At 50.3% G+C, this 22,626-nt stretch overlaps 1 protein-coding gene across 2 annotated transcripts in view; it reads right to left on the bottom strand.

Moving 5' to 3' along the window:
- Nucleotides 1–22,626, bottom strand: part of LOC128846629 (fer-1-like protein 4) — a 144,901-nt gene that overhangs the window by 66,965 nt on the left and 55,310 nt on the right. For both annotated transcript variants that reach the window (XM_054045862.1, XM_054045861.1), the window contains 12 exons: nucleotides 20,245–20,336; nucleotides 19,478–19,519; nucleotides 19,190–19,345; nucleotides 18,576–18,636; nucleotides 17,301–17,432; nucleotides 16,429–16,491; nucleotides 14,139–14,223; nucleotides 7,892–8,051; nucleotides 7,486–7,669; nucleotides 5,208–5,394; nucleotides 4,383–4,762; nucleotides 619–727 (listed from right to left, as the gene is read on the bottom strand). In XM_054045862.1, coding sequence (XP_053901837.1) covers nucleotides 619–727; nucleotides 4,383–4,762; nucleotides 5,208–5,394; nucleotides 7,486–7,669; nucleotides 7,892–8,051; nucleotides 14,139–14,223; nucleotides 16,429–16,491; nucleotides 17,301–17,432; nucleotides 18,576–18,636; nucleotides 19,190–19,345; nucleotides 19,478–19,519; nucleotides 20,245–20,336 — 1,651 coding nt within the window. The remainder of the gene's footprint in view (nucleotides 1–618; nucleotides 728–4,382; nucleotides 4,763–5,207; nucleotides 5,395–7,485; nucleotides 7,670–7,891; nucleotides 8,052–14,138; nucleotides 14,224–16,428; nucleotides 16,492–17,300; nucleotides 17,433–18,575; nucleotides 18,637–19,189; nucleotides 19,346–19,477; nucleotides 19,520–20,244; nucleotides 20,337–22,626) is intronic.

Raw genomic sequence — 22,626 nt, 5'->3', positions numbered from 1 at the left:
CGTTCCATGTGGGAAGCAGCAGCAGAAGCTGGCAGGAGCCTTTGCAGCTTCCTAGCGTCATCATTCACTTAACTCTGAAGTTTGGGACTTTGGACTTTAAAAAAAAAAAACATCTTTTCCCACGGGTTGTTTCCCCAGTTGCCCCATCCCTCTGATGCCCTCAACTGCCTGGCATCACTCCACAACCATTGAGCTTCTCAGCCTCTCTCTCGCTCTCTCTCCCTCCACTCCCGCATTTCCCTCTCCCACTGCCCTCCCTTATTCTGCAGTCCCTTCCCACCATCCTTCTCCCCTACTCCCACCGTAAGTGTCCCCCCACAAACCCTAACTCTGGAATGTTCCCCGGGAATTTGGACAATCAGTAATCCATTCTGAAAAGGCCTGAGTTAGCTAGAATATTTATCTCCATAACCTGCACTAGAAATCTCCACCCTGTAACCTCGAGGGTGCTTTTAGCTGTGACATTCATGTTGTGCGGTTTTGTGTACCTGTTAGGGCACTTTACAGCCAGAACTGTGAACTAATCTGGCTGGGAATTAATACATTTTGATGAGGCTCAGAAATATTTTCATTTTGTTTCTTCTAATTCAAGAAAACAGGAGCATCTGAAACATTTACCTATTGAGATCTCAAAACGGACAGGCTTGGAGCCTATGGAGGGGTCCATCATAGTCACTTCAAAGAAGGCAGCGTAGAGGAGGAATTCTTCCTTCACTCCCAGTGAGTTCTAAACAAGGAGACACCAATCAGTCCAACGATCACAGGGGTCATGTCAAAATACTCCTAAGCAGAGCAGCGGGCCCTGGGGCCTGAGAATGGTGCCCCTCACACAGCAGCACCTTCATCCCATGGGCCATGAGGAGTGGCTGCCTTGATTGGCAGGACCCGGCAGAGAGGAAAGAGCTGCTGCAGGATGGTGTCACCAGTTATCTTTGAAAAGTCATGCAAGATGGGAGAGATTCCAGAGGACTGGAAAAGGGCAAATATAGATAGTGCCCATCTATAAAAAGGGAAATAAGGATAACCTGGGGAATTGCAGACCAGTCAGCTTAACTTCTGTACCCGGAAAGATAATGGAGCAAATAATAAAGCAATCCATTTGCAAACATCTAGAAGATAATAAGGTGATAAGTAACAGTCAGCATCGATTTGTCAAGAATAAATCATGTCAAACCAACCTGATAGATTTCTTTGACAGGGTAACAAACTTTGTGGATGTGGGGGAAGCGGTAGATGTGGTGTATCTTGAGTTTAGTAAGGCTTTTGATGCTGTCTTGTGTGACCTTCTCATAAACAAATTAGGGAAATGTAACCTAGATGGAGCTACTATAAGGTGGGTGCAAAACTGGTTGAAAAACTGTTCCCAGAGAGTAGTTATAAGTGGTTCACAATCATGCTGGAAGGGCCTAACGTGTGGGGTCCCTCAGGGATCAGTTCTGGGTTCAGTTCAGTTCAATATCTTCATCAATGATTTAAATAATGGCATAGAGCAGTGTTTCCCAAACTTGGGATGCCGCTTGTGTAGGGAAAGCCTCTGGCAGGCTGGGCCGGTTTGTTTACCTGCTGCGTCTGCAGGTTTGGCCAAACGCAGCTCCCACTGGCTGCGGTTCGCTGCTCCAGGCCAATGGGAGCTGCTGGAAGCAATGCAGGCCGAGGGACGTACTGGCCGCCACTTCCAGCAGCTCCCATTGGCCTGGAGCAGCGAACCACAGCCAATGGGAGCTGAGATCGTCCAGACCTGCGGACGCGGCAGGTACACAAACCGGCCCGGCCTGCCAGGGGCTTTCCCTACACAAGCGGCGTCCCAAGTTTGGGAAACACTGGCATAGAGAGTACACTTATAAAATTTGTAGATGATACCAAGCTTGGAGGGGTTGCAAGTGCTTTGGAGGATAGGATTATATAATTCAAAATGATCTGGAGAAACTGGAGAAATGGTCTGAAGTAAATAGGATAAAATTCAATAGGACAAATGCAAAGTACTCCACTTAGAAAGGAACAATCAGTTGCACACATACAAAATGGGAAATGACTGCCTAGGAAGGAGTACTGCAGAAAGGGATCTGGGGGTCATAGTGGACCACAAGCTAAATATGAGTCAACAGTGTAACACTGTTGCAAAAAAAGCAAATATCATTCTGGGATATATTAGTAGGAGTGTTGTAAGCAAGACACAAGAAATAATTCTTCTGCTCTGCTCTGCGCTGATTAGGCCTCAACTGGAGTATTGTGTCCAATTCTGGGTGCCACATTTCAGGAAAGATTTGGAGAAAGTCCAGAGAAGAGCAACAAAAATGATTAAAGGTCTTGAAAACATGACCTATGAGGGAAGATTGAAAAAATTGGGTTTGTTTAGTCTGGAGAAGAGAAGACTGAGAGGGGACATGATACAAAAAAGGTTGTTACAGGGAGAAGGGAGAAAAATTGTCCTTCTTAACCGCTGAGGATAGGACAAGAAGCAATGGGCATAAATTGCAGCAAGGGCGGTTTAGGTTGGACATTAGGAAAAACTTTCTAACAGTCAGGATGGTTAAGCACTGGAATAAGTTGCCCAGGGAGGTTGTGGAATCCGCATCATTAGAGATTTTTAAGAGCAGGTTGGACAAACACCTGTCAGGGATGGTCTAGATTGTACGTAGTCCTGCCATGAGTGCAGGGGACTGGACTAGACGACCTCTCGAGGTCCCTTCCAGTCCTGAGTCTATGATCCCTGAGGCTGTGGCGGAGCAATCGTTCTATCTCCCACAGCTCAGTCCTGGCTCTCCCCTGGTTCAGTGCTTATGTGATGTCACAGGGGAAGCCCGAGAGGGTCTAAAGCTGGGATCCCCAATGCGGTGCCCACTGGCGTCTAAGTGCCTTGCATACTAGCCAGCGGACGAGCATCTGCCGAAATGTCGCTGAATTTTGGCAGCATTTTGGCGACGCCGCCTCTGGATGACGCCGCTTGTCGGCGGCATTTTGGTGGATGCTCGTCCGCCACCACGGTCCTCCGTGGGGACCACTGGTCTAAAGGCTAAGGTGGGGACCAATGGTCTAAAGGTTAAGGTGCCAGTACACTACTGATGGACTCAGCTCTCTCTCCCCTTGTCACTGAGCTGGGTGGAGGCTTCCCTACTTCCCCAGCGCTTGATGGAGACATGGAGCTAGATAGCAGCTGGCTGGCTCAGGCTGAGGCCGGGCAGGATGGAAATGATGCTTCTTGGAAGAGGGAAGCCTACTAGAAGTTCACAAAAAAGGTGACAGAGGGTGTTTGCAATGACCGTTCGGGCCAGCGGTGAGGGTCCCAGGGGGCAGGAGGGGCCCAGCACTGAGGCCCCAGGGGTCCCCTTTCCTCTGAATTACAACTTTATTTACCCTATGCTGAGCACATAGCAGCCTCACCCACCCCGCTGACTCAGAGGCTCCAGGACAGCAATTGCCAGGGTGCGTGGCAGGGCTGCTCTGCTGGTCGCAGTGGGAGCATGACCCAGCAGACTGAGTGCTCGTGCCCTGAGCAACCTGTCCTGGATTCACTCCACCAGCTTCCCACAGAGCGGCAGGTTTGTAGGTTCCAACAATGACAAGGGTTTAGCAAGTGGGAGGCAAGCTCAGGGGAACACTCTGTGGTGGAGGCAGGGGCCTTGCCTATTGTCCCCAGTCACAATGCAACTATTCAATTACTGCACTGGCTTTTGGTCAGTGCAAGGCCTCAGGAGGGCCTGCGACGGACGGCGGCCGCTCTCTGAGACCAGAACTAGTTTTTAAAAGCAGAGCATCAGAGCTGCAGACACGGGACTTGCCTTCGCCAAAGCCATATGCGCCGACTCCGTGGGTGCTCAGGGGCTGGAGCATCCACAGAAAAAAACAGTGGTGCTCAGCACCCACTGGCCACAGCTGTTCCCCGCCCTCACTCCTCAGCTGATGGGGGTATCACGCAGCCGTCAAACAGCTGTAGGGGGAGGGTGGAGAGTGACAGGTGGCCGGAGGCCTCAGGGCAGAATCGGGGAGGGAGGAGGCAGAGTGAAGGTGGGGCCTTCAGGGAAAGGGGCAGAGTGGGGGCGGGGCATCGGGGTGAAGCGGTGGTTGAGCACCCCCAGGGAAAAGGAAAAATCAGCGCCGGTAGCCAAAGCGCTCCGCAGTAACGGACCCAGCACACCTGCAGCTTCCAGAGCACACACTCTTTTGGCAAAGGAAGGGCCCCACTGTATTTTAGCTTGGGTCAGTTCTCATCCCACATACGTGTACACTCCGAGTGGCACTGCAAGAACAGCAGGTGTGAGTTACTAGTCACTCCGGCTCCAGCGTGTTTACACACAGCTCTCAGCTGGAGTGTAAACCTGAAGCTCCTGGCCTCTTTCCCATCCCCTCCCTTAGAATGGCCCATCAGTCCCTGGAGTGCCCACCTCTGGGAGCGGATGGAGCTCCTCCACCTCCACAGTGACTTCGCTGGGCTGCTCTGCCTCCTCGGGGCTGCCAGCCTCGTCCCCACCTTGCCTCTGGCTCTGCTCTTTGGCACTGGCCTTGGATTTCTCCTTGGCCTTTTTACTCTTCTTCTTCTTCAGCGTCAGTTTGCTCAGGGTGCCCCTCAGCACCTCCTTGCGCTTGCCATCTATTGCGCTGGGGCTGCTGAAAATTTCCATAGAAATGGCCAGGAGGATGCGGCCACGGTAGAATATGCCCTCCCCCAGGCCCTCGTTCAGATCCTTGTGGACATCCCGCAGAGCCGAGTTCTGGGGAGAGCCATAGAGATTCACCCAGGATGGGCCAAATGTGGGGTTAAAGCCTGCAGGGACAGAAACGCTTGCAATTAAATAGTTCAGGATTTGCCTTAACTGACAGGTACACCTCCAGAGACAGACAGACACCCCACCCACAGACAGACCTGGGTGTACCCCACATGCACCCCACCCACTGACAGACCTGGGCAGTTCACCACAGACAGGCACCCCACGCACACACTGACATGGACATATCCCCATAGACAGACACTCCACCCAGACAGACCTGGGCTGTTCACCACAGACAGACACACACCCCTCAGACAGACCTGGACACTTCACGACAGACAGACCTGGGCATACCCCACAGACAGAGGCATATATGACTGTGGCAGGTGCATGGGGTGGGGGTGTGGGTGGGGGAGCAGAATCATATTTGACGCTCTAGGTACTGCCTGGATAGCTCCATGGCAGGGGACAGGACAGAGGCGTGGGGTGTAAAGGCCTCACCATTCCTCCCAGGGTCAGATATCTGCTGCAGGTCAATGAAGTGTGTAGCAAGCGCCACGTCCCCAATGTTTGCATCATCTAACAGTTGGACTTTTATTTTTCTGGCAAGAGGAGGGAACATCTCGATGAAGCTGATCTGCTCGTTCCACTCCGGTTCTGCAGTGTCATTTTCCACCGAGGTCTCCCCCTGGGGCAGAGAGAAGCATGAGAACTGCACAGCGCACTGCTAAAGAACTCCAAGTGGCTTCAAAGCCAGCCACAGGTTCAAGAGAAATCACTGAGGCATTCTGGGAAAATCTGGATTCCCCATTAGTGTGTGGCTTTGAGGCCCTGGTCCTCTGTTCTGACCTCACTGCCAACGCAAGGAGAGTCACTCTAAAACACTGGTGAGTGGTGGCAGCAGCCAGTGTACAGATGCTGCATAAACCACCCTTGGCCAGCTGTGGGAGCTTATCATGGGGGAGCTCAGTGCCCTGGAGCACATGCAGGCCAGGCTCAGGCAGGAGCACCTCACAGCTGAGCAAGGGTCAGAGCCGAGGGGCTCCAGCCCTCTAATGGCCAGAGCCAGTCATGTGGAGCTCAGATGAGGTGGAGGGTGATGGCTTGTCCTGGAGGGGTAAGAGAAAGAAGATATAAAATGGGGGAGAAGTAAATGTAATGTCCTCATGTGCTGTCCTGCCCTGAAGAGAAATTATATAATGGCCCCACGTTTATTGTCCCACTAACCTTATATCAAATGGCTCAGTTTATAAGAAAAACAATGGAGCTGCTCTTCCAGCCTGCACCTCTGCTTACCTAGCTGGCCTGTATATAGAGCTGTGCACAACAGGAGAGTGCTAGCTTCAAAGCTGGGTAGATCGCTCCTCCTGTCCTCTTGTGCACCTGGTAAACAGTCTCTGGGTTTAACAGGAGTGAAGCATTTCCTGAGGACTCTGCACCACACTACAGGGCTGAGGGAAAGGCTGGGCAACCATGTGACTGATTAACAAAGGCTCCAGCCTCAGGGCAGGACAGAGTAACAGGGTGGACGAGCAGTCACATCAGGCTGTGCGGGACAGAGGCTGGGGCTGTACAGGACAGAGCTGGCTGGGCAGTTTCAATGCATCCAGACACCATGGAACCCACCCAAGGGAGCCAGACATGAAACAGTCTGTGTGATTTCATCCTTGGGATTTCTTTTGAGCTTTTTCCTATACTCAGCAGTGTGAGGAGTTCTAGAAACATTTGTGTCTACCTCTGTCTGATAACCAAACCACCTGGACTATCACAACAGCTTGTGAGGTCCTCAGAGCTTGGGCTGTGGCCTCAGTATCTCATCAATAGCTCCTCTCCACCATGAACCTATGCAGGCTCAGAGTCTCCCTAATCACATGACTTTCCTACTTTATTGCTGGCTCATGCTGCTGCTAACCATATGACTATCCAAGCTCTGATTGGTGCAGACTGTCTCTCCAAGTTTCAGTATGCTCCCTTGTAGCGGGGTGGACACCCACTCCTGCCTGGGAAGGGTTAAAGCCAGCCCTGCAGAGGGCTGTGGCTGTGGGAAAAGCTACCTAGGCTGATTAGGGAAGTAGCCGCAGCTGGGCCACACCCCAATCCTGCCTCAGCTGGCCCTATATAAAAAGGCTATGAGCCAGAAGCCAAGCAGTCTCTCTCTGCATTCAGGGAGAGAAGGGCCTGGCTGCAGGGAGCTTGAGACAGGGTACCTGAGTGGAGCAGGGCTGGGGAGCTCCAGCCTGGAAAGCCCCAGGCTGTGATCTAGCCTTAGGCTAAGGGGTACTGGGAGTTGCAGAGGGCAGCCCAGAGGTAGGCCAAGGCAGCAGGTCCAAACCCTCCTTGCCAGTGATGAGTAGGCTGATACTGCAGTCTGCCCCAGGCATGGGGCTAGACGATGACTGGCAGTAGCCTTACACTGAGGCTGGGTGGGGGTTCCCCTGGGAGGGAAGACCTGGCGTGTGTGGGTAGTGCCAGGGGGCAACACCTATAGCAAGGGGCAGCGGGGTCCTGGGAGGGACATGGGAGCCAGGAGAGGACAAGGCGGATCACTGGCCTGCAGAGGGCGCTCCGGGCTGGATTGAGCTGATTCCCCGGAGTAGCCAGCAGGAGGTGCCGCAGAGGTGAGTCCGACCTCTTACATCCCTACATCCATTCATATGAATTTCCAAACCAATCTCTACTGCACAGACGACAATGATGTGGGGCTTAACGTTCAGAAAACAGAGGGTCTGCCCAGGCCTCCCTGTGGGATACAGAGACCCGAATGCCCAAGCAGACTTACCTGTTGCCCGGCAAATGACACCTGCACATATGGATCAATGAAAACTTTCTTCTCGCCCACAATCTTTGAGAACCCCCCCATGATCCCAGCACTCATGCTGGGCAGGCCCTCGGCTCGGTAAACTTTGATGCAGATTTTGGCCCAGGGTCTCTCAGCTGGGACTCTCTTAGGCAGCAGCAAGTTCCTAGAAGAAATAATCATTGTTCTCCTGGTCACAGTAAATCACCACGGCAAGTCAAAGCCCAAGAACACAGGAAATGTGGGAACAGCTAGGCCCAGGGCCCATTTAGGCTGGTCTACCATCTCAGACAATGGCCTGCACCAGGGTCTTCAGAGAAGGTGCAAGAAACCCATTATGAACTGTTGGGCAATGATTGCCCAAAAACTTTGCAGCGCACACACTTACTTTTCAATGTCTTCATTCTGGCTGCTAGAGGAAGTGGGAAGGGAGCCCATTATATCACCTCGTGCAAAGACAGAAATGTTACACTTCACAAATCCTTTCACTCCTGCCCTGGTGTCCTTTGGGTCATTGATGACAGCCCACTTCTGAAAGAACCTGTGATCTAAAGAGATAAGGACAGGGACTCTGAGCTGTGAATTCCTAATCACACCACTGCCAGTTCTCCAAGAAACTGTAGCTCTGCACTTCTGAAATCAGAGACCCTACTGTGTTTGAACCAGTGCCTTGGGAAAACCCCTACTGGCTCATAGACTTTAAGGTCAGAAGGAACCATCATGATCATCTAGTCTGATGTCCTGCACATAGCAGGCCACAGAACCTCACCCACCCACTCCTGTGACCATAAGTGCCAACTTTCTCCAGCACCAGTGGGTGCCCGCATCCCCTGCCCATTTCCCCGCCCTGACTCCACCCTTTCCCCACCCCTGGCCCCACCCTTATTCCAATCCCATTCCCAAAGTCCCTGCCCTAATTCCACCCCCTCCCTGACCCTATTGGATCCCTTCCTCAAATCCCTACCCTGGCCCCACCTCTGCCCCCAGCGCGCTCCTTTCCCCCCACCGCCCACCCCACGAATCAGCTGTTTTGTGGTGCAAGCTCTGGGAGGGAGCAGGGAGAAGCAGGACGTGGTGGCGCACTCGCGGAGGAGGCGGAGGCGGAGGTAAGCTGGAGGTGGGGCGGGGAGCTGCTGGTGAGTGCTGAGCACCCACCAATTTTTTTCCATGGGTGCTCCAGCCCCAGAGCACCCACGGAGTCGGCGCCTATGCCTGTGACATTCTCAGGCCAGTTCTCCAACTGTAACTCACTGTAGCTCGAGTGTATTCAATAGAGCTACACAGATTAACACCAGCCAAGGATCAGGCCCAGAATCTCTTTGAGACTGCAGTAGCTTCTCGGGAAAATGGCAGAACCCCCTTGCTTGGGATTTTTACATTTGGGTGGGACAAAGTCTCACAGAATAAGCATGAAGGTATAATTGAGCACTGACCACAGGGGCAAAGACAAGATGGGACTGGTTGTTGACTTTTTATTAGATCTGTCGATTAATTGCAGTTAACTCACGCAATTAACTCATAAAAATTAATCGTGATTAATTACAGTTTTAATCGCACTATTAAACAGTAGAATACCAACTGAAATTTATTAAATATTTGGGATGTTTTTCTACATTTTCTAATATATTGATTTCTATTACAACGCAGAATACAAAGTATACGGTGCTCACTTTATATTATTATTTTTATTACAAATATTTGTACTATAAACACGACAAAGTAAATATTATATTTCAGTTCACCTCAAAGAAGTATGTAGTGCAATCTCTTTATCGTGAAAGTGCAACTTACAAATGTAGATATTTTTTTTTGTTACATAACTGCACTCAAAAAGAAAACAATGTAAAACTTTAGAGCCTACAATTTCACTCAGTCCTACTTCTTGTTCAGCCAATCGCTAAGACAAACAAGTTTGTTTACATTTACGGGAGATAATGCTGTCCGTTTCTTATTTACAAAATCACAAGAAAGTGACAACAGGCATTCGCATGGCACTTTTGTAGCCAGCATTGCAAGGTATTTATGTGCCAGATATGCTAAACATTCGTATGCCCTTTCATGCATCGGCCACCATTCCAGAGGACATGCTTCCATACTGATGACACTTTCTTAAAAAAATAATGCATTAATTAAATTTGTGACTGAACTCCTTGGGGGAGAATTGTATGTCCCCTGTTCTGTTTTACCCGCATTCTGCCATATATTTCATGTAATAGCAGTCTTGGATGATGACCCAGCACATGTTCATTTTAAGAACACTTTCACTGCAGATTTGACAAAACGCAAAGAAGGTACCAATGGGAAATTTTTAAAGACCCAAGATTTAAGAATATGAAGTGCTGTCCAAAATTTGAGAGGGACAGGTTGTGGAGCATGCTTTCAGAAGTCTTAAAAGAACAACACTCTGATGTGGAAACTACAGAACGCAAACCACCAAAAAAGAAAATCAACCTTCTGCTAGTGACATCTGACTCAGATGATGAAAATGAACAAGCGTTGGTCTGCACTGCTTTGGATCGTTATCAAGCAGAACCCGTCATCAGCATGGACACATGTCCACATAATTCTACATTTGTAAGTTCAGCTTTCATGATAAAGAGATTGCACTACGGTACTTGTATTAGGTGAATTGAAAGATACTATTTCTTTTGTTTTTTACAGTGCAAATATATGTAATAAAAAATAAATATAAAGTGAGCACTGTACACTTTGTATTCTGTGTTGTAACTGAAATCAATATATTTCAAAATGTAGAAAATATTCAAAAATATTTAAATAAATGGTATTCTATTATTGTTTCACTGCACGATTAATCGCTTGACAGCACTACTTTTTATGTCTTCATCCCATATCAAAGACCTCTGCTCTGGACAGGTATTTGCTTATCACAGGGGCCTGCTTGTGCAGCAGCATGGTGGTGAGGGGAAGGGGTGCTGGATACTGAGTTAGCAGGGGTTCCCCATCCCTAAAGAGAGGTGAGCGTAGGTCAAAGCTCCTGCCCCCTCCCCTGAGTTTCATACAGGAGGTGGGATCCCAGGTAGAGCTCTTAACTGCACCATATTAGCATGGAATGGGAGTTCTGCAGGGAGGTGCTTCTCCCAGCTTGTGCCCCTGGGGCAGGGAGTCAGTGTTTTGTTTACAAACAGAGGCAAGGTGACTAAGATAAGAAAAGGCTGGTAATTAAATTAAGGATCTGGAAGTCTTTAGATGAACTTGTAAAACAGGAATCCCACTGCAGAGGGTGATATGATGAGATAACTGGCTCTGTGGATATGGGGAAAGCAGTGATATATATTGACTTTAGCAAAGCTTTTGATACTTTCCCACAGTATTCTTGCCAGCAAGTTAAACAAGTATGGGCTGGATAAATGGCCTATAAGGTGGATAGAAAGCTGGCTAGATCATCGGGCTCAACAGGTAGTGATCAACGGCTCGATGTCTAGTTGGCAGCCAATATCAAGCGGAGTGCCCCAGGGGTTGGTCCTGGGGCCAGTTTTGTTCAACATCTTCATTAATGATCTGGATGATGGGATGGATTGCACCCTCATCAAGTTCGCAGATGACACTAAGCTGGGGGGAGAGGTAGATACGCTGGAGGGTAGGGATAGGGTCCAGAGTGACCGAGACAAATTGGAGGATTGAGCCAAAAGAAATCTGATGAGGTTCAACAAGGACAAGTGCAGAGTCCTGCACTTAGGATGGAAGAATCCCATGCACTGCTACAAGCTGGGGACTGACTGGGTAAGCGGCAGTTCTGCAGAAAAGGACCTGGGGATTACAGTGGACGAGAAGCTGGATATGAGTTAACAGTGTGCCCTTGTTGCCAAGAAGGCTAACAGCATATTGGGCTGCATTAGTAGGAGCATTGCCAGCAGATCAAGGGAAGTGATTATTCTCCTCTATTCGGCAATGGTGAAGCCACATCTGGAGTATTGCGTCCAGGTTTGGGTCCCCCAGTACAGAAAGGATGTGGACAAATTGGAAAGAGTCCAGCGGAGGGCAACAAAAATGATTAGGGGGCTGGGGCACATGATTTATGAGGAAAGGCTGAAGGAACTGGGCTTATTTAGTCTGCAGAAGAGAAAAGTGGGGAGGGATTTGATAGCAGCCTTCAACTACCTGAAGGGGGGTTCCAAAGAGGATGGAGCTCGGCTGTTCTCAGTGGTGGCAGATGACAGAACAAGGAGCAATGGTCTCAAGTCGCAGCGGGGGAGGTCTAGGTTGGATATTAGGAAACGCTGTTTCACTAGGAGGGTGGTGAAGCACTGGAATGGGTTACTTAGGTGATGGAATCTCCATCCTTAAAGGTTTTTAAGGCCCAGCGTGACAAAGTCCTGGCTGGGTGATTTACTTGGGGTTGGTCCTGCTTTGAGAAGAGGGTTGGACTAGATGACCTCCTGAAGTCTCTTCCAGCCCTAATCTTCTATGATTCTATGAGTGTTGAAGAAACCCCTCCAGCCCTTGAGTCTGAAGGGGACTCAGAAGAAATATAACCAAGCCCTCTGAGCCAAGTTTACATTCAGAAAAGAGGGAGATGTGAGGGGCATAGGTGAAAAGAAGGGGATAAAACCCAGGGAAGGGATAGCAGTGGTACAGAGAAGTTCCCACTTTACCTGTGGTACTTATGTGGCCCCATCACCATAGTATCTGAGCAGCTCACAAGGTCTAACCCAGGGGTCTCAAACACGCAGCCCTTGCAGGGTTATTTTTTTGCAGTCCGCAAGCTCCTCACGGCCCCTCCCACCCTCCCCCAGCGTTTACCTAGAGCGGCTCCGGCCCAATGCACATCGGGGGCAGGGCAGGCTCCCTCCCTGCCTGCCCTGCCCCCACGCCGCTCCGGGAAGTGGACGGAACCTGGGGAAGGAGGGCCGCAGGGGGGGGTGTGGCTGTTGCTTCAGGCACCACCCCCAGCAGCTCGCATTGGCCAGAAATGGGGAACCGCAGCCAATGGGAGCTGCTGGGGGCGGTGTCTGAAGCAACAGCCACACACACCCCTGCGCCCCTCCTTCCCCAGATTCTGGCCACTTCCCGGAGCGGCACGGTGGCAGGGCAGACAGGCAGGGAGCCTGCCCTGCCCCCAGTGCACGTCGGGCCAGAGCCCGCCCCCTGAACCTCTCCTGCAGCCGAACACCCTGCACACCTCCTGCAGCCTGACCCCCAGCCCTGAAACCCCTGCTGTACCCTGCACTCCTCCTGCACCCCGACCCCACCACACCCTCGCTCCTCCCTCTTCGTCCCAAAGCTTCCTGCAAGCTGCGAAACAGCTGATCGTGGTGGGCAGGGGCGGGAGGGGGAGGTGCTGATCAGCAGGCCCAGCTGGTGGGTGGGAAACACAGGGGGGGCTGGAGGGGGAGATGATAGGGGGGCTGCCAGTGAGTGCTCCAGGGCTGGAGCACCCAGGCAGTCGGCGCCTATGTGAAGCATATAGTGATTGAGCACATGTTGATATCTGTGGGTGGAGGCGCTGATGGGAATAGACGTTTTACTTCATTAAAGACTAGAAGATTTGACCCTCCAACTTTCTTTCAAGAGGAAGAGCTGCCCAGAGCTCCTGTGCCTGTTTATTTTCCTTTCCTGCCTGCAGTGGTCCTGATAAACCTCAGAAGTCTCAATTTTTCTCTCAACTTTAAAATGTGGAATTTTCTTGGTGTTTGGTTTTAAATATTCTCCTGTGAGAACTGCAACTCAGACACTGGAGTGTTGTGTTTAAGAGCCCTCTGGAAAGTAACTAGCCTTTAAACAGAAGTGAAAGCAGTGTTGCCAACTCTCATGATTTTGTCATGAGTCTCAAGATAATTATTGTTTTCCTTAAAGCCCCACTCCTGGAGTGAAGTGGATGTGTGATAATTTCAGCCTTCATTCTTAAAGAAAAATGAAGTTTCTAGCCCTCGTGGCTGTGGAGAAAGCTTCAAAATGTGACCGAATGCACCCTAAAGGCTCAAAAAGCAGAAGGCAAATAAAAAGAACCCCAAAGCTATTATTTTTACATAATCTCATTTTAAAGCCAATCTCATGATTTTTGGTGAGCCTGATTCATGATTTTTGAACATTTGGGGTTGGCAATACTGTGAAAGTGACCTGAAAGTGTCAGTTTCACTCCTGTTTAAGGTCAGTTTCTAGTCTATTATTTGTAGTGGGGTAACACCCCTAGAGCCCCAGGCAGGTGCAGCATAAACTCATGGGGGCTTGGCCTAGTAGGATGTTTCCAAAAGTTAAATGATCTATTCCAAGCTTTTGGTGAACTGCAAAAAAGTGATAGAAAGTCATCTAGATTTTTCTACAATTGTTTCAGTTGTTATAGTCAAGAGTTAATAACAAACTAAAAATATACATGAAAATTTTAAGCCTAACCAGTGTCCCGTAGGTGAATTGACACAAGATGTCAGAACATGTTAGTATTAGAGCCGAGTGGGTCTAATATTTATTTTTCTTCCTTTATATGAGAATTAGATACACTGCTGCTGTCAGTTATTATCTGCAAAAAAACAAGTGTTTTGAGGTGCCCAAGTAGCCCCTGGAATCACGGCTAAAGTTGCCCCCTCCCAGCAAAAAATCGAAAATGGTGCCCCCGAAACAACGTGGAGGGATAAACCAGGGAAGCGAGAGCAGCAGCCCCAAGGCTCTGCACACTATACCTGGCTGGCTGTACACAGTCTCGGCATCAATTTTGAATGTTCCTATGCGTGTTCCCAGGAACGGGATCTTCTTTGAATGAAAAACCTGCACATAACAAACAAATCCCATTGAGCCGCTGAAAGGCCCGGCTGTCACCAGGGCAGAGTGCAGCTGCTCAGAGAGGAATGGGCAGAGGAGACGGGCTGCTACCAACAGAACGATCCCGCAAGTAGAGCGCCACTCAGCAGGATGACCCTTCATTGGCACAGATGGCTGCATGCTTGTCATGAAACACACATGCAGCCCAGAAGCTTGGTGACCTCCCCCAGACATTAGGCCAGTCTCCCCACTGGGCCGGAGCAAAGGCCCCAGCCAGCCAACCTCTCTCTCATGCCCAAACTGACTCTCCTGAGCCAAGGCCCACACCAGGCCAACCACCCAAGGAGCCCGGGGCCAGGCCTGAGCCAAGCTGACTTCTCCCCTGGGCCCTAGACAAGCTGCTGCATGTGCCCAGAGCCGCCTGAGGCCTGAACCGTGCCAACCCCTCTCTCATGCGCAGGCCCAGGCTGACCTCCCCAACACACTGCGAGCCCAGTGAGGCCCAAGTTGACTTTTCATGTGCCTGCATTGACTGCATTCCTGCCCAGGGGCCAAGGCCTAGACTGAACTGAGCCAAGCTCCTAATCCATGCCTCGGAGGAGGCCTGAGCTGGGATGGCATCACTCTGGTGCCAAGCCAGGCTGGCCTCTCCTTCGTGCCAGGGCTGGGCACATTCCTGCAGGGAAGGGTGCTGTGCTGGGCCACAGGCGGAGGGCGGCAGGCTGCAGTAGAAGAAGAACCAGCATCTCTGGTCTCTGGCCTACATTTCAACAAACAGGTGCTGCTTTTAACCTTCTTATTATAAAGAGCCTCAGGTGAGTTTTATGAGCTTCAGGCCTTAGAGTCTTTAAAGGGCCTGATTCTGCCCTGCCTTCGCCTTGCACTAGCATTTATATACACGCAAGGGCTGCCAAGTCAGAAAGCCCCTTCCTCCCACCAGCTCTGCGGGACAGGGGACAGGCAATGGGAACCATTCCTGGAGTGCCACTGGCTTCAATCTCCATCTGACGAGACTGAGAGCAGCTTGTGCCCCTACTAGGGGAAGAAAAACTGCTACAAAATGTCAACTTCTCTCCAAGAGACAAAGTGGGTGAGGTAATATCTTTTATAAGCTCTTCCCCAGGTCTGGGAAAGGTTCTCCGAGTGTCACAGCTAAATGCCAGGTGGAATAGATTGTTTAGCATAAGTAGTTAGCTCATATTCTAGGGCCCATTCAAGGCAGAGTGCCCCGTTACCGTTACCGGAACGGAGGAAGAGCTCTGTGAGGCTTGACAGCTTGTTTCTCCCTAACAGAAGTTGGTCCAATAAAAGCTATTACCTCACCCTCCTTGTCTAATATCCTGGGACCGACACGGCTACAACTACACTGCAGACAACTCCTCTCCAAGTAAGTCAGCCGGAAATGGAAAAATAAACTTGGGGAAAGAATCTGGGCACATTTCTCCTGATGTTTTACTGTGAGGAAGGGGTGCTTGGTTCTCCCTTGGGGGCTCAATCAAGGCTGGGGAGGAACTCTCCCTGGACTCTGTCTCAGCTGGAGGGTCAGGGGACCCCTACGAACAGTTGTACTGAAAGAGCTTGATGGTATAAAATTACAACTGTGCATTTGCCAAGCAGATGTAACCCTGTGGGGCGTTATGAAAGCAGGAGACTGACAAGCTGTGTGCAGCTGGGATATTGACACGGTCAGACGCTGTGGCCCAATCAGTACCAACATGTAAGAGGGCACACTTGCTATATATGGCTAAAAAAGCATCAGCACTACCAATGCTTGCTCTGCCTGGGCTGCTGAAGGCGCTTGCCTAACACCACACGAGATGTGAAAGTGGGTTACAGACTGCTATTGACTACAATGGGCTTTGGATCAGGCCCTATAGCTACACATGTAGCTTGTATTATCTACAAGGAAGGCAGCTTTGTCTACTGGCTAAAGTAAGAGATGAGAGTCAGACTCCTTGAGATTTATTCCCAATTCTTCCACTGACTTGCTATGTGATGCTGGACAGGTCCTTTAACTTGTCTGTGGCTCAGTTTCCCCACCTGTAAAATGGGGGCAATACTGATGCCCTAACTTTGTACAAGATCCTGAAGATCTCCAGGTGGAAGGTGCTGCCATAAACACACACATACACACATACACACTCGGCACTTCAGTGCAGCATCTCAGTTATTGCCACTACACAGGGGGTGTGGGCAGCAGGGCATACTTACGGAAATCTCTATGAGTCTGTGAAATAAAACTTCCCTTGGTTCATGGAATTCAAACACAAAATACTGCAAGAGAAGAGAGAGAAAACTGAGCAAAGTGCCCCCATCGCAACCCCGAGAGCCCCTCTCCCTGGACACAGCCTGTCAAGTGTGACTTGAATGAGGCTCAGCACCTGTGGAAGTGCTGTGCACTCTGTGTGACACTGGTTGGGTGTGAGCAGTGCTGTGCGCTCTGGTGATACTGGTTGGGTGTGAGCAGTGCTGTGCGCTCTGGTGATACTGGTTGGGTGTGAGCAGTGTTTTGCACGCCGCATGACACTGGTTGGGGGTAAGCAGTGCCGTGCACGCCGCGTGATACTGGTTGAGTGTGAGCAGTGCTGTGTGCTCTGGTGATACTGGTTGGGTGTGAGCAGTGCTGTGCACTCTGTGTGACACTGGTTGAGTGTGAGCAGTGCTGTGCATGCCGCGTGACATTGGTTGGGGGTAAGCAGTGCCGTGCACGCCGCGTGATACTGGTTGAGTGTGAGCAGTGCTGTGCATGCCGCGTGACATTGGTTGGGGGTAAGCAGTGCTGTGCGCACCGCGTGATACTGGTTGGGTGTGAGCAGTGCTGTGCGCTCTGTGTGACACTGGTAGGGGTAAGCAGTGCCGTGCACGCCGCATGATACTGGTTGGGTGTGAGCAGTGCTGTGCGCTCCACGTCACACTGGTTGGGTGTGAGCAGTGCTCGTGTCATGACCCAGGCTGTGGAGAGTAACAGCAACACAGCCGGCTCTCAGCCACACTGCAGTGTTCCTGGTCCCTTCCTTGCACTGTGACCTGTGCAGGTGGCTCTGGACACTCTGCCAATGGGATCCCTGGCCCATGCCTCGTACCTCATTGTAAAAGGGGCAGTTCGTTGACTTTTGTGTAGCCGTGTGCCTCTTCTCTTCTCCAACCTTCACCACCACAAAGGGGTCAATGTTCACCCCCACCAGCTTTTGAGCTTCAATGACATTGATCCCGATCTGTGGAAACACGGGAAAAGAATCCACTGACAGCTCCTTTCGGAGCAGCTGGGAGTGCCACCAATGAGAGGAAACCTCCTCTGTTTCCTTCCTGCAGCCAGCTCTTCCAGAGACACAGCCTGCCCGTTAGCCCCCGGCCTTTCTCCCCTGCTTTTTAAAATGCCCTGTTGTCATTAGCATCTCTTCCCACCTTAGACAGGTGACGGCATGCTCAGGAGGAGCGGGACAAATGGGAAATCAAAGACTTTACTACAATCCAAGTTACCTTTCCACTGATGTGTGGCAGAGCCTTTGCCCCCTAATATTCTAGACATTCACTAGAGTGTCCAGGCAAACACTGAAAAATAGCCAGTGGTTAGAGAAACGCAACATTTACAGCCTGAATGGGCACTCTTGCTGCAGCAGAGATTACACCCAGAGAGAGGCTGCATGGTCAAGCTGGCCTGGGAGTCACGAATCCGCTACTGAGTGGCAGTAGGGCTCAGGCCAGCTGCGTAACCTCCTGGGATACAGCGGCATCTCCGTGTGTCTGTTTGCTCGTCCCTAAGATGGGAATGATAACACCTCCCAGGTGGGCAATGAGGGCCAGTTAATATCTGCACTGCAAAGAGCTACAGAAGCACTGTTACTGTTGTTATTATTAGACTACAGGGCGCTGTTTAACAGCTGAGACAGCAAAGGGCTGATGGCTCTCCCCACACCGGGTTCGCAGTTTCTAATCTCCCTTAAACTCAGATCTCACTTTATGGCCCAGTAAGAATCCTGGCTCACATTGTTCAAACCAGTTCCATCCCGTGCAGAGTGTTCACACAGCCTCTCAGCTGCCGCATGGAGGAACACCACCAGCAATGAAAGCTGGGCCCGGCCAGTGGGGTTGGGAATGTAGGCGTTTAAGAGCTTATACAAGGAAAGGAGAGCTCTGCTGAGGCCAGTGTGTGATTAACGAGGAATAGGAAGCAGGGATGTGGCAAAGAGGAACCGCCAGACTGTTCCCTGGAGAGGGCAGAGGGGCCTGCCTGTCTGTTAGACGTTGAAGGGAGACACTCGCCTGGCAGTTAGCTGCCCTGACTGTAGCAGACCTGGCTTGGGGCAGGGATCCAAGGGGAGGCACCTGACTTGCAGGAGGATTGTTTAGTACAATACCTGGAAGCTTTGTGGTCTAGGAGTGGCAAACAGGTCCCACTTGCAGAGGCGTCTGGAACGGCTGCAAGGGAAACAAACCAGCTGAGTGGGCCTCTGAGCAAAACCCTCCTTTAACTTACTTGGGCTGCAGCCTGCACATGTGCAGAAGGTAGCTTCATTACCCACTGGCACTAATAACACAGTTATACCTACGGGGAAGCTGTAATGGCTGGAGACCAAGGGCCAATCAGCCAAGACGTGAGCAAGGGGAAAGGAAACTCCAAACACTCCTCCCAGACAGCCCAGCAATTCCAAGCAAACTCCCTCCATAGGTGGGTCAGCGAGGGTGAAGGCTCCATGAAGAGGCCACATTTCCCTATGAGCCACCATCACATCCTGCTACTGGAGAGCAGAAACACCACAGCCTGGCTGCACACAAAGCCACAGGTTGCAGGAAGGGTAAACAAGGCTGGACTGAACTCCCAGGGCCCTGTGGGTAAGACTCGGCTCCTCACGGTACCCCAGCACAGCAGGGATGGGCCCCTGGGCCCAGCTGTGCGGAGAGATCCACACCTTCACCAAGCAAAAGGCCCTGCAGAGCACTGGGGGAGAGAAGAGGAGCATGTGCCAGGTACCTCTTGACAGGGCTGAAGACGATGCCCAAGAACTCCATATCAGACTCATCATCATACTCCTCCTCTTCCTCGTCAGTCTCTAGGCCCTTCACCAGCTTCCTGCCCAGTGCCGTGGCCTTCTTATCCAACTCATGAGCTCGCTTCACGTCAGCTGGCCTGGAAACACATACACACTTGTCAGCCTCGTGTGAGACTGCCTGGGCAAGAGCCGGGAGTAGACCAAGGAAGCACTGCTTCTCCAATCCCCAAGCACCTGCGCATTGCTCCGAGAGGGCACAGGCTACTTACGGCAGCTCCTCGAATCCAGCGTTGCGGATAATTAACTCGGAGCTGCAAGACACAGAAACACTAGTCAAAACAGCGAGCCCATTATTGCTGTTCACCAAACACATGCTTCCGAGTCTGCTCTCGCTTTAACTGTTGTAAGGCCTTTGTTTTCATTGCAGACACTGCACAGACTCTGCACAGCATCACGATCTGGCCATCTCCTTACCCCACACCCGCCACTGTAACCTCTGAGCTCCTCAGGTCAGAATTTCAGAGCAAGGACAGCCATGATAACTCCCCCTTCTGACTCCGCTGCACCCACACCACATTGCCAGTCTGTGCGCCATCTCGCACAGCCTCTGGGGATTGCCAGGACCAGTACTTACTTACCCCTGTCTCCGCTGTAATCCTATGCACAGCTTCATCTCTTCTCATTTTGACTAGTGCCTTTCCTAATCGCATGGTCTTCTGCAGGGCAGCACAGACCAGCCATCACTGGAGGGAGGTGCAGGCTATCCGCCCAGTGTTGGTAAAGACAAGGCTGCAGCTCTGTTGGATGCTGACACCTACCCCATGCCTGCCAAATGGTTTGCAATCCCACGTCCCGGCGAGTAGTCTGGACTCCTGCACTGATCTTACTCCCAACTAAAACAGTTCCAACTGACCAGGCAATCTGTCTCAAACCATCCCACTAACACTGTAAAAAGCCACTGCAGACAGGCCCTAAGGGAACAAGGGTGAAAGTGCAGAAGTGGCCTGATTTTTAACTCTTCCATTATTGTCAGTACCTGTCTTTCATCTGGTAGACAAAATCCTCTTCAAGCCATGTACCCGCTGAGCCATCTGGAGGCTGGTAGCGCAAATCTAGCTCGATATAGATCTAGGAAGGGAAAGCCAACATGCATGAAGGGCACAGCAGCCAGAGACTGCCCACTGAGACACCAAAGGGAAGGAGAAAGGACATTACAAATAAGAAAGGACAAGTGAAGAAAGATGTCAAGGGCTTTCCTTCCTGGCTGGCCAGGGAACAGGCAGCCTAGCTGTGCAGATTCCCTGTCTGACGCTTCAATAGACGATACTATATTTGCCCAATCCCCCTTCCAGCCACAGCTCCCCGCAGTTTCCCAAACCCAGGGACAAATGGAAGCGAAGCTAAGCTCAGTTTTCCACGTTTAAAATGCACCACTAGCAGCTTTCCCCCCTGGGCTTGGTGCACTGGCTTTGAGGGGTTGTGCAAACTGGGAAATGAGAGAGGGCTAATCTGGCTTTAGCCATTACTTGTCTTTGCCTTCACTTGATGCAAAATAGGGTTGAAAATGTGCTAATAACCAAGTTAGCTAACCTGTTCTCAACCGCCACCTAGGGAAGGTGGATTTCACCAGCAATGCTGTAACGGAAACTTCACCTGCAGCTCCCGGAGGTCAAAAGAGGGGGCAGTGGGAGCAGGAGTGGGCATATGGCTACAATTTTCAGAAACAACCAGCAATTACTCAGTTTGGGGACATCCAGTCAGAGATACTGCAGCTCCTATGGGCTTCATTCAGCTGGGGCTCTCTACAGCTGACAGCTAAGAGAGATCTTCTGTCCACAAGTGAGAGAGAAAAGGAAAGTATGCTCAGGTGGTAGAGGCTAGAGCCCTGCGCGGGACTATTTTTTTAAATCCTGCTCCCATCCCGTCCCGCCCCACAATACCCATTCCCACCTGCTCCCTCATTGTTTTGTGCATTTTTATCCCACTACCACCTGCAAAACCTTAGTCCCCTCAAATCCTTCAAGAGAGACAGATTCCCCCATGGTACTAAAAAAAAAAGGGGGGGGTCAGTTAATACAGTAGTTCTCAACCAGGGATCCGGGGCCCACGGGGGCTGTGAGCAGGTTTCAGGGGGTCCGCCAAGTAGTGCCAGCTTTAGACTCACTGGGGCCCTTGGCAGAAAGCCGAAGTCCCGCTGCATGGGGCTGAAGCCCAGGACTTAACCTTATCACCCGGGGCTGAAGCCGAAGCCTGAGCAATGTGGCTTCATGGGGGCTCCTGTGGCATGGGGCCCCAGGCAGTTGCCCTGCTTGCTATCCCCTAACACCAGCCTTGGCTTTTATATGCAGAAAACCAGTTGTGGTGGCACAGGTGGGCCGTGGAGTTTTTATAGCATGTTAGGGGGGCCTCAGAAAGAAAAAGGTTGAGAACCTCTGAATTAATATATATATATAAACCGAATTCAGACATAATTTTTACCACAAAAAAACCCCACATCTTGCTTAAATCATGTAAAAAAAAATTTTAATTTCCTGTTATAATAGACATCAAATCTCTTTCTATCCTCCAGGAACTTATCTAGTTCTTTTTTTAACCCTGTTATAGTCTTGGCCTTTGACCTTCACAACGTCCCCTGGTAAAGAGTTCCACAGGTTGACTGTGTGTTGTGTGAAGAAATATTTCCTTTTGTTTGTTTTAAACCTGCTGCCTATTAATGTCATTGGGTGACCTTTGGGTCTTGTGTTATGTAAAGAAGTAAATAACATTTCCTTATTTACTTTCTCCACATTGTTCATGATTTTATAGACCTCTGTCATATCCCCTAATTGTCTCTTTTCCAAGCTGAAAACTCAGTCTTTTTACGCTCTCTTCATACGGAAGCTGTTCCATACCCCTAATCATTTTTGTTCCCCCTCACTGGTTTTTTTCTTTTCCAAATTGTAACATTTCTTTTTTGAGGTGGGGCAACCAGAACTTCAGGCAGTATTCAAGATGTGAGCGTACCATATATTTATATAGTGGCCTGATAATATTTTCTGTCTTATTATCTATCCCTTTCCTAACAGTTCCCAACACTCTGTTAGCTTTTTTGACCACTGCTGCACATTAAGTGGATGTTTTCAGAGAACTATCCGCAATGTCTCCAAGATCTCTTTCTTTAGTGATGACAGCTAATTTAGACCCCATCGTTTTATATGTATAGTTGGAATTAGGTTTTCCAATGTGCATTACTTTGCATTTATCAACGTTGAATTTCATTTGCCATTTTGTTGCCCAGATCCCAGTTTTGTGAGCTCCTTTTGTAGCTCTTCACAGTCTGCTTTGGACTTAACTCTCTTGAGTAATTTTGTATCATCTGCAAATTTTGGCAAAACAGCATTTACCCCTTTTTCCAGATCATTTATGAATATGCTGAATA

Source organism: Malaclemys terrapin, chromosome 12, assembly GCF_027887155.1.
Source record: "Malaclemys terrapin pileata isolate rMalTer1 chromosome 12, rMalTer1.hap1, whole genome shotgun sequence".
NCBI lineage: Eukaryota > Metazoa > Chordata > Testudines > Emydidae > Malaclemys > Malaclemys terrapin.
The sequence above is the reverse complement of the archived record's forward strand: the minus strand, read 5'-3'. Positions and strand labels throughout refer to the sequence as shown.